This window comes from Opisthocomus hoazin, chromosome Z, assembly GCF_030867145.1.
Source record: "Opisthocomus hoazin isolate bOpiHoa1 chromosome Z, bOpiHoa1.hap1, whole genome shotgun sequence".
Classification (NCBI taxonomy): Eukaryota; Metazoa; Chordata; class Aves; order Opisthocomiformes; family Opisthocomidae; genus Opisthocomus; species Opisthocomus hoazin.
The window spans coordinates 10,487,982-10,505,783 of NC_134454.1; the positions used below are offsets into that span (position 1 = coordinate 10,487,982).

Below are 17,802 nucleotides of genomic sequence, written 5' to 3' on the forward strand. Positions count from 1 at the left end.
GAAGCTCCGCTCCGGCCTCTCCCCTCCGTTTCCCCCCCTTCTCGGCTCTGCCAAGCGGGCGCGCAGCCCTCGGGGGACGCGGGCCGCCGCCTCTCCGCCAGGAGGAACCGAAGCGCGGCGGGGGAGCGTTTCCAGTCGGGGCCGCTTCTGGAGCGGCCCTTCCTTTTCGCTGCGGAGGCTGGTGCCGGGAAAGGGCTCGGCGGAGCGCGGGGAGACGCCGCCATGGTGGGAGCCGCGGCGGCGGGGCGGGATGGGGGCCGCGGGGCGCGGGACGGGACGAGGGAGGGGCGCAGGCGGCCGAGCGGGCCCCGCCGCCCCGCGCTGAGGGTGCCGCCGTCGGGCCGCGGCCTGCTCGGGTCCGGGCCGCGGCCTGCTCGGGGCCCCGCCGCGTGTCCCAGCGGCGCCGGGCCCGGCGCTCGGTACCCGCTGACCGCGCTTCCTTGTGCCCGCAGCCGCAGAACGAGTACATCGAGCTGCACCGCAAGCGCTATGGGTACCGGCTGGACTACCACGAGCGGCGGCGGAAGAAGGAGGGCCGCGAGGCCCACGAGCAGTCCCGCAGGGCCAAGAAGATGATCGGGCTGAAGGCCAAGCTCTACCACAAGCAGCGGCACGCTGAGAAGATACAGATGAAGAAGACGTGAGTACCCGCCGCGTCCGAGGGATGAGGCGGGACGTTACGCTTCCAAACGGCGGTCGGGTTGTGGGGGAGAGTGGGTTTTGCCGCCGTGAAGACGCTTCCGACTTCTTCTCTGCTCGGTGGATGCTAACGATTCTGCTCCTGAAAGCTTTCTGTAATATCAGTGCTAATTAGCAACAGCAGCATCTAATGTAATTATGATAAAACTACGAACACACGGGGCTTTAACATCAGCTGCTGCCTCTTGCTACGCTAGCACAGTGGGTGTTTTTTTTTACCCCCTACCGCTGCCCGCTCATCTTGCATAAGCGATATAGTTAGCCCAGTCTCAAACCACACTGGACTTCTGTATTAGGCCAATCTCAAACCCACAGCTATCCTGTCTGTTGTTCCATGCCTTATGTAGTTTTGTTACTTCACATTATGCTGGTTTCTGCACTCCACACGAATCATCTTCTAGTCTATTACGTTCAGACACTGAAACCAAAGCTATTCACAGCAGTCTGTATTGCGAACCTAGCCACTATGCACTATGTTGGTTTTGTTGTTCCCCAAGTGCAGACAGTTATTTTCCTCTGCTATTTGTAAAGGTGTTGGCAGCTGGTTTGTGGGTCTTTCTTTTTTTTTAATTGCAATTACTAGTTTACCTGCAAAATTATTCAGGATTATTCCTTAAATGTAAATGTGTACTGGTTTACAAATACTTTGCTTAAAAGAAAACTTCGAGCAGGCACAAGCTAAGTTTCAAGGATATACCTGTGATCCAAAAATGAGCCTTTTCATTTTTTTTTTGCTCTTAATACTGGTTATCTTTCCTTGCAGCATTAAAATGCATGAAAATAGAAATACAAAGAAAAAGAACGATGAAAAAACACCTAAAGGAGCTGTACCGGCATACCTGTTGGACAGAGAGGGCCAGTCCCGGGCTAAGGTTCTCTCTAACATGATCAAGCAGAAAAGGAAAGAAAAAGCCGTAAGTAACTGTGTTAAAATTCAGATACTTATTATTACTTCTGACGATGACCTTGTTGTGTTGCTGATGCTCAGGTGCCTTGCAGCCTACAAACAAAGTCTAAATATTGTACAAAATCTGAAACCTCGAGTAACCGAGCAATCTAGGACAAAGTAAGCATATGCAATACCTTGATTTTCATGACTTTAAATGCTAATTAAAGTAAGGAGCTATGAGTTATATAAAAAGCATGATCTACCACTGCACTTTAGGGAAGGTTTATTTTGTGCTTTGGCTGTCCCCTTTCATTTAGCAATGCGGCATGTAAGACTATTGACTTTCTTATTTTCTCTCCCCTTACAGGGGAAATGGGAGGTTCCTGTGCCAAAGGTCCGTGCACAAGGAGAAACAGAAGTTTTAAAAGTAATTCGTACAGGAAAGAGAAAGAGGAAGGCCTGGAAGAGAATGGTTACAAAAGTTTGTTTTGTTGGAGATGGCTTTACCAGGAAGCCTCCCAAATACGAACGATTCATTCGACCAATGGTAATGTTCTTGAGCCTTAAAGAATGTTTAAGTAATAATTCTTTTGACTTACTGCTTTGAGTTCCTGTGGAAAGGAAACTTTCTTCTATGATAATGCACTTTACTGCTGATGTAGAACATTCTTGTTAGCTTCCTTGCAGACATCTAAACATAGAATAGCCTGAGGCTGGGGAGATGCCCGTGCAGTCACATGCTGGATTGGAATCTCTACTCTTACACCCGTAACTCAGAGGATGCCAGTAACTCTTGGGAGCTGTCAGATTAGCATGGGAAGGTCTTTAGCAAAGGATACTTCGAATAGCTTTTGAAGTTGGAGGCCTCATTTTCAAGCTGCTTTGATTCTGTCAGCTGCAGAAGCCAGCTCTGTTCTAGGACTCCAGAACTCCCTCCATCTGGCTCGTTAAGTGAGCTCGAAGCACAGTCATGACCGTCTGCAAGGGATGCATGTGCCTGTGCTCTAGCTGCCTGGCAGTGCACAGGAGGAACAACGGGATTCACTCAGACAGTGTACTGTCTCTGTAAATACCTGTTCCTGTTTCCTCACAGGAATCAGAATCACTAGGCAGGCTGCCTGTTAGATCACACCTCATTACTATTTTGACGGTCATCTGAGACAGAAGCCTAGGACAGATTTTTGTTGACACAGAAGAGGTTATGGTACTTCGTTGTAAAGTACCATTTAACAAGCACAAGCTGCTAGATAGAAACTGCTGTAAGAGATGGGAATTTAATACTTTACAGTATGTGAAAGGTTTTTCAGATTTACAAGAATAAAGGAAAAATTTCTAGTCTTAAAAACCAGTAGCACTGTTAAATGTATTACCATAAACACCTAATTTCTTTGTGGAAAAGAAGCCATCTGAGGTAGCGTGTATTCTTTTTGTACTACTATGGAAAAACTGGCATCCTGAAAATACACATGGAAAACTGTCTTGTGATTACTCCCATTTATTTAAACAAATCTGGCATTCTATAGTAGGCAGATCACATTCTGTATTCTAGGTTGTTTTATTCTTCCCAGTCTCTCAAAACATTTAAAGCTGAGGACATAATGCTGAAAAGTGTTAACCTAGATTAGTCATGAGGGCTTAAAGCAAATGTTAACTTGTCCTTAATGCTCCTTATGCAACAGGGCTTACGTTTCAAGAAGGCGCATGTGACACATCCTGAACTTAAAGCTACTTTTTGCCTACCTATCCTTGGTGTAAAAAAGAATCCCTCTTCTCCTTTGTATACAACACTGGGTGTAATTACGAAAGGTACCGTCATTGAGGTGAACGTGAGTGAGCTTGGCCTTGTGACACAAGGGGGAAAAGTTATCTGGGGTAAGTAGTTAAACTAGCTGTACTGCATAAGTACTTTTACAAGTCTTCATTGCCTGATGAAGAGTTGAGACCACTTACTACAAGTTGTCGTAATTGATGCACTGTTAAATGTTAGGTTTGGGCTGTAGCAGAAGCTAGGCAGCTCTAAAAATGCAAGCTTAAAGTTTTAATCTTAGGCTTTCCATTCACACTTTCGAGATCAAATAAGGTGAAGTTCACAACAAAGACTCAGCATGCTTGGCTGTGTCTGACATCAAGCAGTACTACTAACCATGTGAACTATGAACAACTGCATTATGTTTTCAGTGGAAGTTCTGTGTAGAAGTATCTTCATAGGATCAAGCTGACTTCTTTTAACAGAGAGATTTGACTTAGACTGTAGCAGAACCTATGAATTACTTTTTTTTTCTTGTTTAAATCTACCCAGAACTCTAAACAAAACAGCCTGAATAAAGTATTTGGAGAATCTGAGTGTGTAGCTCAGCAGAGAGTAGATTTAGATTTCAAAATACATTTCAGTTTTGGAACAGAATTTCTTACACTTTTTTTAAAGAGACTTGTGGATTGAACTTGCAAACATAGAAAATTCTAATTTATTATATGAACTACTTTAAGCTTTTATTAATTCTCTTTTCTCTTTAGGGAAATATGCACAAGTAACAAACAATCCAGAAAATGATGGCTGTATTAATGCAGTTCTACTTGTTTAAGTTGTGTTTGATACTAAGCATTGGACATGGGCTCCTGCAAAATCAGTGCAGTTTCAAGAAGTTTGCAAGATCTCTGGAATGTTCACCCATTCAAGAACACTGACCCCACAGGCTGATGAGGAACTTTCATGTGCCAGAAACGACTGCTCAGGATTTTACATCTGTTAAGTTTGCTCAGCTGAACACTGTCCAAATAAAGCGATTCAATTTTCACATTTTGCTAATGTGGTGGGGATATGATCTCAGCATTCCCGGTCTTTTTACAGTAGCAGTTTCCTGACTTAGATACACTGTATAAGTACTTAATTCAGCTCACAGTCCTAGTGGTGGGAAATACAGCCACTGCTCCCCTGATGGCCTAGGGTAATAGCTGAAGGTACAGAGGAACATAGTAACTAAAATGTATTCTGCTTCTGGGAAAGCAGAAGAGCTGGAAGAATGCAGCTATAATCATACTGCAGAATGACATCAGACGTTAAACACCTGGTTTCATACTTGCCCCTAAAGAAGCATGGGCTGGAGAACTCATTAGAAGCGTCAGGACGCAGGGGGGAGATAACTAGGAGGGCAGCTATTTCCAGCCCCCTGCCCCATAACCTCATGTCTTTCTGCCCTTTGCCTCCGTGACTGTGTTAATGGAATGACTTAAGGGTTGGAGAGTGTAGTACTGTGGTTCCAGGCAAGAGGAGAACAGTTTCAGAAGTTTAAATTTCTGAAGTGGTAGGAGTTTTAAGATGAGAAATTTGAGAATGGCATGATAGCCCTGATGCTGCAACTATGTGTAGCTACTTTGGTAGCTTTAAGAAACATTCAAGAAAGACTAAAGGTCACAAGCACCAACTGATCAATATGTATATAGCCTGCATCCTTGAAACACGAGAAACAAAAGCTGCTCCTGAACTGGGGGCTTTTAGCAATGCTGTATATAACTGCATCAGTAATCTTCCAGTCCAGAATTTGATGGTAAAAAAACTCAGCATAATCTATCACTACAAATAAACATACTCACTGTGTTGTATTCCTACTCTTAAACAGTACTTCAAGCCAAGGAGCTTTTAACACAGATTCCAAGTCAACTCCTTATAAGCTTTCTCCAGTTTTTGAGTGCACTCTTAACCCTCAGCATTGTAAGAGGGAAACTTTCAAACAAAACTCGAAGATATTTCAGAAGCCAGAATGCGAACAGGTTTGCATTGGGGCTTTTTTGCATTAATGTAAGTTTAAGGCTGGAGGTGGTCACACATATAATACGCAGGGTGAGCAGATCATACAATCACAGAGTAGTTGAGGTTGGAAGGGGCCTCTTGAGATAGTGTGGTGCAAGCCCCCTGCTTAAAGCAGAGTCATCTACACCAGGTGTACTACTGCAGTCAGGTTCTGAGTACCTCCAAGGATGGAGACCACGTGGGTGCACCCTGATCCAGTGTTTGACCACTCTTAAGAGTTTAAAATGGTTTAAGCTTAAATAGAACTTCCTGTGCTCCAGTTTGTACCTACTGCCTCTTGTCCTGTCAGTGGACACCACTGAGAAAAGTCTTGCTCCACCTTCTTTATACCCTCCCCCAGCAGACAGTGTACACAAGGTAAGATCCTCCTGAGCTTTCTCCTTCCCAGGCTGAATAACTGCAGCTTTCTGCCTCTTGTACAACAGTTGCTCCAATCCCTTACACATCTTCATGACCAGGTTGTGTTCCACATCTGGAACTCTGGCCAGAAGCCAAGCTAGCTGCTTTTGTACCAGCTTTCTAACTTCTCTTACACCATCTGGTAGAGACAGTACTGTAACTACACCAAAGTCTTCTCCTCTTGCAGGCTATTTTGTTAGTTTAACACATTGCCCCAGTCTAGAATTAATACCTTCTTATGATTTTTACTTCTTCATGTAGTGACAAGTGATTTGAAACAAAGTGAGGGTGAACACACCAGTAAGTCATTCGCTTGGAGGGAGGGCGTTTTGTCACAACAGATAAGCCTCTGTTGAAGTTCTTGTCATGTTACCCTTTTGTTTTGTTCAAACCACATGAACAGAATACTTAATTTGCTACAGCTGTCTCAAGAACATTACTACATTTTGTGCTATAAATGCATTACTTGTTGGCTAACTCAATTGTTGCACTTCAGAAGTTTCAGTGTACCACGCTGTAGGGAGTGCACTGCGGGACTTCCAGTTGGCTTGCCTGTAGCAAACTGTTAGTAACTGCTAAGTTTGTACCAACTATGCAACATGATGTAAACAGCAAAATGCATGCTGTAACATTCAGAACAGCCTATTCTACAGCTTTTTTATAAAAGTCTGATGCATAAGCTAAAACAATTTCCTATATTTCATTATTTGCAAAAAGGTTTTTCAATTCATCATCTTCGAGCTTTTAAAGCCCCTTGGTAGCAAAGTGTAAAATGATGCTAGTTCTGGTGAACTGAACCACTTCAAAACATGCCTCCTGTCTAGCAGAAAGGACTCACACACTAAAAGCCAAGAAAAAAAATAAGTTACAAAATAGAAGTTTAATTACTACTTTAAAACATTTCAAAAGCAGCCAAGACTACTAAGAAAGGAAAAACTAACACTGTCACAAGACTTTCAGTACAATACTCTAGAATAGCCACACATCTTTCATAAGATTTATAAACAGGGTATCACTAGTTTAGAAAACATCTAACACCACATTTGTGAAAATAAATTCAGAAGTGTATCCCCTTGGAAATAAAATTTTAGAATAGTCACTTAAAGCAGAGAAGCTGAAACGTAGGCCTATTTGTTGCTATGTTTAACTTGGTAGTGTTGATGACATTGTAAATGATCAATTTGACTACGGACATCTACAAATGGTATAGAAAAAAAGCAACAAACAAAGATCAGACATAATTTCAAGTAAGTTCAAAGTACTTTTGAAATCAAATACACTTTTTCATGTGAAGGGCCACAAAACATGAGAACAGCAAAACAGAATTCTGCATGAAATGAAAAGACCAAGAGAACATGGGAGAAGCAAAACAAATCCTGTTAAAAAGTAACAAGCAGTACAAAAGACACATTTGAACAAATGCTGGATTCAAATACAAAACCACCTGCCATTTAAGTGCAAGGCTGAAGTCACAAAGTAATGTTCTTCAAACTTTATTCCTAGACTAAATAAAGTTCAAAAATAACACTGTTTGCTTTCACTGTACACATGTAGTTCCACAGCATGTTGTAACAGCATTTGGTACAAACTTGTATAAAGATGATGTTTCAATCATTGGTCGCTGGTGCAATAAGATCTTAAAAATTCTTCAAGAGTTTGATGGTACTAAGACAGACAGTTAGCAGGTGAAAAAAAACCAGTCGTCCAAGCCTAAAGAAACACTGGTGTTCCCAAGGCTGTCAGATATGTTGCCTTGCATTACTGTAACAGAAGGTATAGACTATTAAACTACTGTTCCAATGGGACAATCAGTACAGCAATAAAAACTGTTATTTAAAGTCAGTCTTTTGACTTTGCTACTCCATATTTACTGCAAGACGACTGATGCCAAAGAAGTTGTTATAGAAATAAAATTGCACCCTTCAGTTCAATATACTTCTGTGATCAAAATTAGAACAATGTCCAGTTTTCAAGACTGTACTGGTTATCAGAATTGCTAATTGTACCCCAACTGCCCACATTCTGTATGTAACAACCTGCCCATCAGCTACTATCGCAGGTACGCCAGATTTAGAGGTGTCTACTCAAGAGTATACTTAAAGATGTGAATTGAAGTTCAGTATTTAAAACTGACTCACTGAAATGAAATCAGAAATCTGATTGTTCTCAGTCAAAACAAAGACTGACCTAATGTAATGATCCTGTTGTAATATTACGTATTCAATATGCAAATGTCTTAAAAGAAAGATACTACTCAAAATCAGTTCCAACTTGGTAATATCACTCATCTGACTTTTACTTTTCATGACTCTCTCACAGACACTGTTTTCTGACCTCATAGGGAACAGAAGTGATAAACGTACAGCTAGAAGTAATTCAAATAACTGGGACTCACTTTTCATAAGCAAAAGAATCCTTAACTTTTTGAAAGTGGATCAATTTGAAGTATATCGATACACTGAATTTATAACAATTGAATGATTTAGCAGATTAATTGTCACTAAAGCTTGCTCTAAAAGTGGAAGATGAGTCACAGCATACTGTATATGAGCAACCTTTTTTAAACCACCAGCCCTCACAAATCCCAAATTCTTAGCAATGCAACAGATGATGTGTTTTCCAGCAACATGTTTTTTTTTTTAAAAACATAGTAAATCTTAGTAATAAAAGAGAAGCCATACAGAAGGTAGGTAACAGAAGTTTTGTCTCGTGCTTTATAGTAAATGCTTGATTAGTTTTAGAAATGCTTAAGGTTCACTTGAATATGTTTACAAACAATCATGGAAGATCTTGAACATTTATCAGTCATGGGGTTCATAAGGAGTACCTGTATGTACACTGGTAGAAAGTTACAGCTATATGCAATAGCTGAAGAAACCCAGACTTAACTCTGTAATCCCATGCCCCCCGACTCTAAATAGGTAATACACATTTATTAAAACTGCGCTTTTTTTCCACAGTAATTTGTTCTTAACAGTTTAAAAAGGAGCATGGCACTACTGATGAAAGAAATAGTATGAATGTATCTTATACAGTCAAAACATCTTATAAATACAGTTAAGCTGTATAAACAGACAATCCAAAACCAGATTCTTACATTAGCTTCATAGAGGGATAAAAGTTAAGACAGTATGGCAACTATTCAAGTGAACCTTTTACTCAGAAGTTCCAAACAGCAATTTGTAGATACCTGTTTTTGAGACACTGTGGGAGAGTAATTCACTCATCTTAGAAAAGGCATAGAGCAGGACAAATAGTGGTGTGATTTCGTGTTCTTAGAACTGTTGTTCTTTCTTATTCCTGAGTTTTTAACCCATTATGAGAGGAGCTTCATTTACTGAAAGAAACACATAGCGAACTAAGGAGTAACTTACTGTATGTGTGATAAATTAAGTTCAATATGTGGTTTGCCAGGAGAACTTCTTAAGGGAAACATGCACAAAAAGCCTGGTTTTACTTCTGTTTGCATACAGCAAAGTTTGGTTGCTGCTTTCAAGAAAAGCTTTGAACTGGGAAGCTATCATCCCAGGGATTACACCCAAGTTAGAAAAAGAAAGCAGGAATCAGAAGTATTTGCAAGCAATCACCTGCTAAATCCCTAAAGGCAGAGAAGTTTGGCCAACAAGCATTTGCTGAAACACCCAACAATATTCACACTCCTGAATGTCACAACCACCTGAACTGCCAGCGCTCACAAGAGCCATGCACCTGGTAAACACATTTCAATAGTTACCCCACAGCACCACCCAAGTATTTGGAAAACGCAAAGCACCACTTCCATTCCGACCAAACCAAGATCAAAAGTTGTCATATCCTTTTCCTGTAACGTAACAAGTGACCAAGTATCCACTCAACACATCCAAGTACTTAGGAAGGCAGTTGAAATTATTCCATATATGTACTGGAGTCTGCACTTCCTACATTCTGGAAAAACCGAGATACTCACTTTGGAAGCTACAAGTAGTTTACTGCGTAGGCATCTCTGAAACTTCACATAAAGAACTTCATTATCAGTGTGCTGTGGCAGATACTGTGCTGACAAGTGTTTCTCCTGACTCAGTTGTTTCAAGTGACTCTCATGAAAGACAGATACTTCTAAGTTGTTTTGATCTACTGAGTTATACCTTCTTGTGTATTTTGAGACCTAGAATTACAGAATCTTCCATTCTTTTAATCTCATTTGAGAAAAGCTATGAGGTGGGAAGAAGTGAAGAACGATTTTTCTTGTTCAGCTTCTCTCCACAGTAGAGAACACAAAGTTGCTAAACAAAAATGCTAGTGATGTCTGGTCTCGTGGAAACCTATGGGAATTTAAGGGAGCTTGGTAGGGCCAGGATTTCACACTGCATTTTTCTTCTACGACTGCCACCTCAAATACGCAAACTGTTCTCTTTGCTAGCACAGCTGTATTTATTCAGCATGTATCCTTTATAAAAGGAGACTGGCCGTTTACTTTCATACTCTGATGAAGCTCAACGTCTAGTGGTTAAAAATTCAAGAAAACTTGAGGAAAGATGATGAATCTCAAGAGGAAGTCCAACCCAGAATTTTAAACAGGTATGTCCCATGTCCCATACGGTTTAGTTACACCCTAGTGCTTTACACAAAATAATAAATTTCTTATAAATAGATGAATTAACAACCAATATTTCATTTTTAAGCTGGCTTTCCTTTTTTCTTGGGTGGACCTTTGTAGCCTTTGGCCTTTCTTCGCAAGTTTCTCCGATCTACAATGGGGACCTCAATTTCTGCTTCCTCAGAGCTGCTGTCAGCAGCCCGCTCTGCTGCTGTCTGCGTGTACTGATCCAACTGCTCAGCAAATTCTTCTGAGTGCTCTTCCGACTGGTTCTTCTGTCCTTCCTGTCCAGAAGGCTGCTGAAAAGAAACACCCTCCACTTCAACCACTGTCAAGGAGCTCTGACTCAAGGATACAGGGGCCTCCTGCGAGTTGTGCCCTGCTTCCTCGTTCTGATCTTCCAACAAGGAAGCTGTTTTGGGCGATAGGTTTTCAGAAATGGACTCTTCTGCTGCTTCAGTTGCCACAGAGTTGGGCAGGCCATTGTCAGAGGGCTCTTCCTTCGATGCCAAAGTGGCTGCAGTTTCAGTGGTGGCCTTTTCAGATTCTTGTTGTTCTTCAATGCCCGCTTTCTCTGGTGATGTAGTTTCTCCAGTCAGCACTTCTGATTCATTTGCATTTAAAACCTGCAAGGGGAGGGGAATGGTGCCAAAACAGCCAAAGGGACAATTAGTTGAAGATACCAGAGGCTGAACAACTAGTGCCCCTAGCTAACAACCTCAGATGATATTTTGGCTTTCAGCAGTTTTTAATACTACATGTACAGTTAAACCAGTCCTTTTCTCCTTTTTGCACAAGACTATTTTGTGAACTGCATTTGATATCCAGAATTGCTCTCCTATTTTCAAATTTAAATTATTCAAAGGATTATTCAGGTACAGTAAAAACATTCTGAAATTAATACTGGGGGGGGAATAAACATTTTTTATTTCAGACATATACAATTATCATTTTGCTAGCACACAACAATCCAGTTTTGGACTATTAACAAAATCCAGTAAAACCTGTATTCTAGAAAGGTATTTTACCAGTAATTAATTGCTTGTACAATTCATCGGGGCAGAACTACTAGACAAAATAAGTACGTTGCTTTACACTCACATCCAACTAATATTTTAGTGAGAAGGAGCTGCTTCATTATTGCCAAGGCAAACTGGAGAAGTGTATTTATTTTTGGTATCACATGCATATAATGGTCCACTTCTGCATATTAAACCACAAATGTTTGTAAATTCTGTTTATGGTTTTACATAATCTGACTTGGTAATTGCTTCTCCCAAGAATTTCGTATGATGGTAGGGGCTACTTTCTATTTGTTACTTAAAAAAACAGCAGATATGTACACTCTGAAGGAAAGGTGACTTCACATTCTGTTTCCATTCTCTCACCTTCTCTGATACAGTGTCTTCTGAAGGTTTTGCCAGAGACTCAAGCATTAATGGAACAAACAGCATTAAGGGTTCTTCTCCTTGACTCTCAGACTGCGATTTTGGTTCACCACTTGGAACTTCCTTTGCTGTTTCCTCTTCAGCCATGAGTGAGGTCTTACCAGTTTCTCCTGCTGCCTCACCATTAAGAGGTTCTGATGGAGTTTCCTTAAAAAAAAAAAAAAAAAAAAAAAATCACATTTCTAAGTCAAGATTATGCCCAGCCATTGTTCCCCAGCACTAGTGGGTGTGTCTGTGATCTAAATCTGCAGCTTAACGTGAGAACCAGATAGCTTGGGTACCTAGAAATGTGTACTAAGAAGGCAGAGCTTAGTGAAGAGCAGCCACCTTAACCAGCGTATTAGCTCAGTGTTGTCACCTGCATTAAATTTCTGACCACAGCTTACACTGCTGGGAGCCAAGCCAAGCAGTTTTTATGCATCACACAAGCCTACATGCTGCGGTCATTCCTTCAACCCAACACAGTGCAAGGTCCACTTTCTCACTGATCAGTAAAAGCATCAAACCCTGGAGGCATCACTAGGCACAAACGGTACTCACAGATTTAAACTCAAGATCTTAACAAGCTGTAGATAAAAGTTGGATATAAATCTCAAAGCCGGCAAGCTTTAAGTGGAGAAATAACAGGCACAAACTGAAGCATAGGAAGTTCCATCTGAGCACGAGGAAGAGCTTCTTCCCTCTGAGGGTGACGGAGCACTGGAACAGGATGCCCAGAGGGGCTGTGGAGTCTCCTTCTCTGGAGATATTAAAAACCTGCCTGGATGAGGTCCTGCGCAGCCTGCTCTAGGTGAACCTGCTTCGGCAGCGGGGCTGGACTAGATGGTCCCCAGAGGTCTCTTCCAATCCCTACTGTTCTGTTCTATGAAGTAAAATGAGCCAACCAGCTATTGGCTTCTTCAATGAAACTTTTTTTTTAATTAGAGATACTTGATCAGATCTTGACCTTTCTCCAGTTCTCTGGAATATCTAAGTAGGAGAAATCAGTTAAGAAAATCAGGTTGGTAGACAAGCTAGAACTTGATCTTACTGAAGATCCTATGAACTCTATTGTTCAAAGTACATATAATGGAATATTCCCTGAAACTAACTCTGTACTAGCCTTAGTTGCTCAGATATACTTCTCAACACAGCATCGTTAAGAAAATCAAAGATTTGATAGTTAGAGAGGTCAAAGCAGCAAGGACCGTATTTAACTGTAATTGTATTCCAAACTTCTCTGCTATCACTATCACATCCAGCTCACCTCCTTCTCACTCCGATTCTCAGGGGGTGATACATGCAGCTCCACTTCTGATGCAGACTGGCCCTCATTTTCAACACTCATTTCCTTATCCTTCTCAACAGTAGTCTCCTCAGATACTTCTACCAAGTCTTCAGAGCTTTCAGATGTGTGGGTAGGATGTTCCAGCCTGCAGCAGGTATTAAGATATATTCTTTAATCCTTTAGATTAATACATAATTTTCATGATCTTGGCAGGGAAATTATTTTATGACCAATTATAAAGCACTGTTATCACATGCTTGCCATAGAAAATAAGAATCCAGAAAACAAAATACATCTAAAAATAGCTAACTCCTCATTAGGGCAAAAAAACCCATGAACTAGGAAAAATTGCTTTGGCAGGTAGAAACGGAAGACGTCTACCTCACTTCCATTTTATCGGAATAGAAGTCAGAAATTTGTGCAAGTTTGTTATTTTAAATTTAGAAAATGTATTTGGAAGCCACAAAGGGGCGAGAAAGGAAGCAACTTCTTCCACCCTCACTGTAGAAACAGTTTAAAATTACGGAGTTATAAAAGCAAATACGTTTGTGTAATCACTGAATATAAATATCTTACAAAGACCATGACTGGAAGAGAATTCAAGCCAATAAACACATCATGGCTAAGGAAGATTAAATCAACACATAGCTAAAGATGAAGCTCTGATGCACCTGATGGGTATAACATGGTCTCAATCGTTCAGTTCTCATTTTTGAGATGATAAAACTGAGATGAACTGGAAGTATTAGATACAAGCAATAAAAAAGTACATGCGATAGATTTGCAGGAGGCTGCTTCATGATCTCATAGTAAAGGCAGTATTGGAGGGTTTTATCCCAGGTGCCAGTCTTGAGATGAAGGCACTCCACAGCAGGAGGTCCCTGACAGAAGACCCTGCTGCATTTGCTGTTGCGCATGGAAGGAGAGAACCATGGAGGAGCCGATATCCTCCCCTGTTGCCATCACGATTCCCCTTAGCTCTGCTCACAAACACCATATCGCACAGCTTGTTCAAAGCAGCAGTGGCACCTCATTGACTTCATTTTGCAAGGCCCAAAATACTGACATGCAGTAACAGGCTAGTCCTCTCACATACCAACTAGCCAATTATTAGTAGTAACAGGGCAGAGAATTTCTCACCCTGTGGCAGTGTCAAGCCACACCATTTGGCCTGAATACAGATGTTTTTACCTTCATGCGGACTCAGTTATAGCAGAACACCCTTAGCCCTCACTGTTTTCTTACTGTTGTTTCCAGTATCTGCCAGGCTTCCAGAGACACAACATTTTGGTGCAGTCACTCTTCAGGTGATGTCTCAATTTACCTTCTCACATCAGGCTTTATTTTTAGCAATTTTAAAAATCAAGCAAGTAAAGTATGAAGAAAGGAGGAGAAATACCAAACAGCACACTGAGACACTGATATAATTTCTGAATGCCCAAGCAACAAAATAAGAAATCAGTAAAATATGGGCTCCTCTACCTGCTTTCTGAGACATGAAGAGCATTTTCCTCATCTCCTTGGGAAGTTTCAGATTTCTGGCTACTTCTTCCAATCCTGGGACGTTTTAAATGACTGCTTCGTGTCCGAACAGAAGTGGAAGCCATGATAGCGTCTTTGGGGGGGAAAAAAAAAAAAAAATCAAAAAAAAAAAACAACAACAAAATAAATGCAAGTGAACAAATGCAGTCTAAGATCTGCAAATAATTTTCCCCCTAGTACTTGATTAAAGAAACTGAGTGCAAGTCAAAGAGCATTTCATTGTGGGTTTTTTTTCTGAATACACATGCATAATATCTTTACCAAGATTCATAATAATTTTATCCAAAGTCCTCTAAAAAGGTTTATGAGTTAAGCCTCAGCGCTGTAGAGGAAGGCACTGTGTTTTTTTTTTGTTGGGTTTGTTTGTTTTTTGTGTTTTTTTTGTTTTGTTTGTTTTGGTTTTTTTTATGAATACGCTAAGATTGAAAGCGGCAAGAGAGCCTGCTAATCTATTCACCCACAGTAATCACAATACTGATAATCAAGGTTATTTTTACCTTCAGATGTGCTTGCATGAACATCTGTTGATTCTTTACCTTTTTGAGAGTCAGCCTGTGAAGCAAAAACAAAGCTAATGTTATTCGAAAAGCTTCTGAATTGATTGAAATACCTTCATCTCCCTATCTGTGGTTGCATCTTTCTAAAGCACTATTTCATAGTAGTGGTCCTATGGAAGAGCAGCTACAATTGTTCTTAATTTAAGATACATACATGTATGTATCTTATCTCTCAGTTATTTTTTTAAATTATCATTATTACAAGGATGAATATTTTTTCTGCATTTTACTTCTGTCTTCAACATAGAAGATAAGATTTCAAAGTAACCTGTCATTATAAACAGCACCAACAAGTATTTTTTCCTAACCATTCAGTTTATAACAGGTGTCCATACAATTAAATGCTAGAACTCTTTTTTTGTTGTCTCCCTTTTCTGCATAAGCCCAAGGGACTACACTAGAGTAGCTGACAAAATTTAACAGGAAAGATTTATTTTTACATTTGTATGTGATTTTGTAGTCTTATTTTTATCACGGCACGCAACAGAATATGGCAGCCCATATAAAAAACAGAGACTAGGTAAGAAAAAAAACAGAACTTAGTGATTCAGCAGCAATGCACGTTACATGCACAGGCAGCACAAGGGGCTGCTTATGTCAGAGTTCCCCCTCCCTAGAGCTCTTTTGCCTCTTGTTCTTCCTCACCATCCCAGTACTTCCTTTTTTTCTGCACGTTAGTTGAGGACTCAGTGATCGAGCCCTTGATACTCTGAAGTGGGTACAAGTTGTACACATAAAAATAATGTGATGCACATTGCTCTTTCTCAGCTGATGGAAGTAATCTAGAACTGGCAATAACCAGCATCAAGGTGTTCTGCCACGTTTCCAGCCTTGCTTCCAGTACTACCCAACAAGGTCAGCAAAAAGTGGCCATCTCTACATTCTGCTGCTTGAAATAGTTTCAAGTGAGTTTTAAATACATAAGAATTTGTGGACTAATGAGAAATTATTCTATCATTAAAAAAACCCACAAAATAGGGAGCACTAAGTGAAAGGAGAAAATGAAAGCTGGGGGATGTTTCTTCCTGGTTTGGGGGAAGGTGGCGTATTTTACTTTGTTTGGTAGTCCAGCAATTCTCAAAGCATTGCAGAAATGCTAATGGATAGTGCAGGTGCCAAGAAGAGAGCTGCCAGGAATTCTACCAAGCTATGAGGAGCTGGAGCACTTTGGTATCTATAGCCATCCTCTTCTGAAAGAAGGCAAGAGACAGGGCTTGAGCTCTTAACTCACAGCAACAAAAGTCATGAGAACTACTACCCCTCTACTATTTTCTCCGAGTATATCCATACAGCTCTACAACCAAGACATGCGTTTTTAAGGTCATTTTGCTGGTATGCCAACTATTGGAATCTGAATCTAGAACTCAGTGCTGATGCCCAAGACAATGTTACAAATGAAAGACAACTAAGTTGCTGCTTCTGGTCATTTAGACACTAAAAACATCACTACTTTGCAGTCAGTTTTGCTTTGGAAATAGTAATTTTCTCAACTGGGAAAAGGACATTTGACTTACATTTCAAATCTAAAGTTTTGATATTAATAGCTGACAGTATAGAATCAACCATTATTTCCTATTTTTAATTAAAGCATTGACTTTTATGAAAGCATGGTCATGTCAATACTACAGACAGTCCTGAAGCACACAAACCCATCCTCACTGTATTTGGACCTACAAGTTATTCTCAAGCACATTCTGTGTGGCCTCAGAACACAAATGAGGTAGAGGAACACACTCACAATATTCAAAGACACAATTATATTCATGACCACATATCCATATGTAGCTGAAATCCAGCTGATGTTTCAAATACATATAAAGCAAGCTGCAGTACTTCTATATAGACAATGCATAACCGAATGCAAACTAAGCATTTTCCATTGTATTGAACTGTGATGTGAATGTGCACCTCTATAAACACTTTTCCTCCTTCTCTCCACTCTCACAATGACTCTACTGTTCAACAGCCTTTCTAGACAATTTCATCTCAAAGCCAGCTGAAATACTCTCCATTCTCTAATCCTCCAGCAAACAGCTCAAATTATAGACCCCGATCAGCTGTGGTACAGACCCTCTAAATGCATGGGGACACCCCAGCCCCCTGCAAAAAAAGAATTGGTATTTTTAACCCCAGCTTTGTCACCACTGTTACATCAATGGGATGCATACCATCCACCCAAAAATAACAAAAGCATTTGTCTTTCACATACAGTGCAGACTCAACCCAATTCACTTATAATGAGATGGACAAAAAGCACTTCTCATACTTTGTTTTATTAGTAACAAAGCATCAAAAAAAAAAAAAAAGAGGTAACAGTCTGTGTACCTACACTTGGCTGTGTCTCTAGCTCAGTCTTCTGTCCACCTGCTTCAGACACTGCTGCAGACTGCTGAAAACAATCCTCTGGTTGGGAACTCTTATTTTCTTTCTGTGAGGCCTCTGTTGTTAAGATTTCAAAGAGGAAACAGAGAAACAGAAAATTATAGTACTTGTATATAGACATTAACTACGCTAAATATGATCCAACAGATCTCAGGACACTTAAAAATCTTTCTGCTAGTTTCATGGGTAGTGTTCACAGAAGTCACTGTTGTACTTGTCAAGTGTTTGCTCAACT

The 17,802-nt window shown here is 40.5% G+C and overlaps 2 protein-coding genes across 6 annotated transcripts in view; one reads left to right on the top strand and one right to left on the bottom strand.

The window, feature by feature from the left end:
* Positions 1-38: 38 nt before the first annotated feature.
* Positions 39-4,383, top strand: NSA2 (NSA2 ribosome biogenesis factor). Its single transcript, XM_075411613.1, has 6 exons — positions 39-225; positions 453-640; positions 1,463-1,613; positions 1,956-2,135; positions 3,268-3,460; positions 4,103-4,383. Exons 1-6 carry the CDS (start codon positions 223-225, stop codon positions 4,168-4,170), a joined length of 783 nt encoding a protein of 260 aa, XP_075267728.1. The 5' UTR covers positions 39-222; the 3' UTR covers positions 4,171-4,383.
* Positions 4,384-6,688: 2,305 nt separating this feature from the next.
* Positions 6,689-17,802, bottom strand: part of FAM169A (family with sequence similarity 169 member A) — a 43,178-nt gene continuing 32,064 nt past the window's right edge. For all 5 annotated transcript variants that reach the window (XM_075411609.1, XM_075411607.1, XM_075411610.1 and 2 more), the window contains exons 8-13: positions 17,515-17,624; positions 15,126-15,180; positions 14,569-14,701; positions 13,066-13,231; positions 11,760-11,966; positions 6,689-10,997 (exon numbers count right to left, since the gene is read on the bottom strand). In XM_075411609.1, coding sequence (XP_075267724.1) covers positions 10,452-10,997; positions 11,760-11,966; positions 13,066-13,231; positions 14,569-14,701; positions 15,126-15,180; positions 17,515-17,624 — 1,217 coding nt within the window. In that variant the 3' untranslated portion in view covers positions 6,689-10,451. The remainder of the gene's footprint in view (positions 10,998-11,759; positions 11,967-13,065; positions 13,232-14,568; positions 14,702-15,125; positions 15,181-17,514; positions 17,625-17,802) is intronic.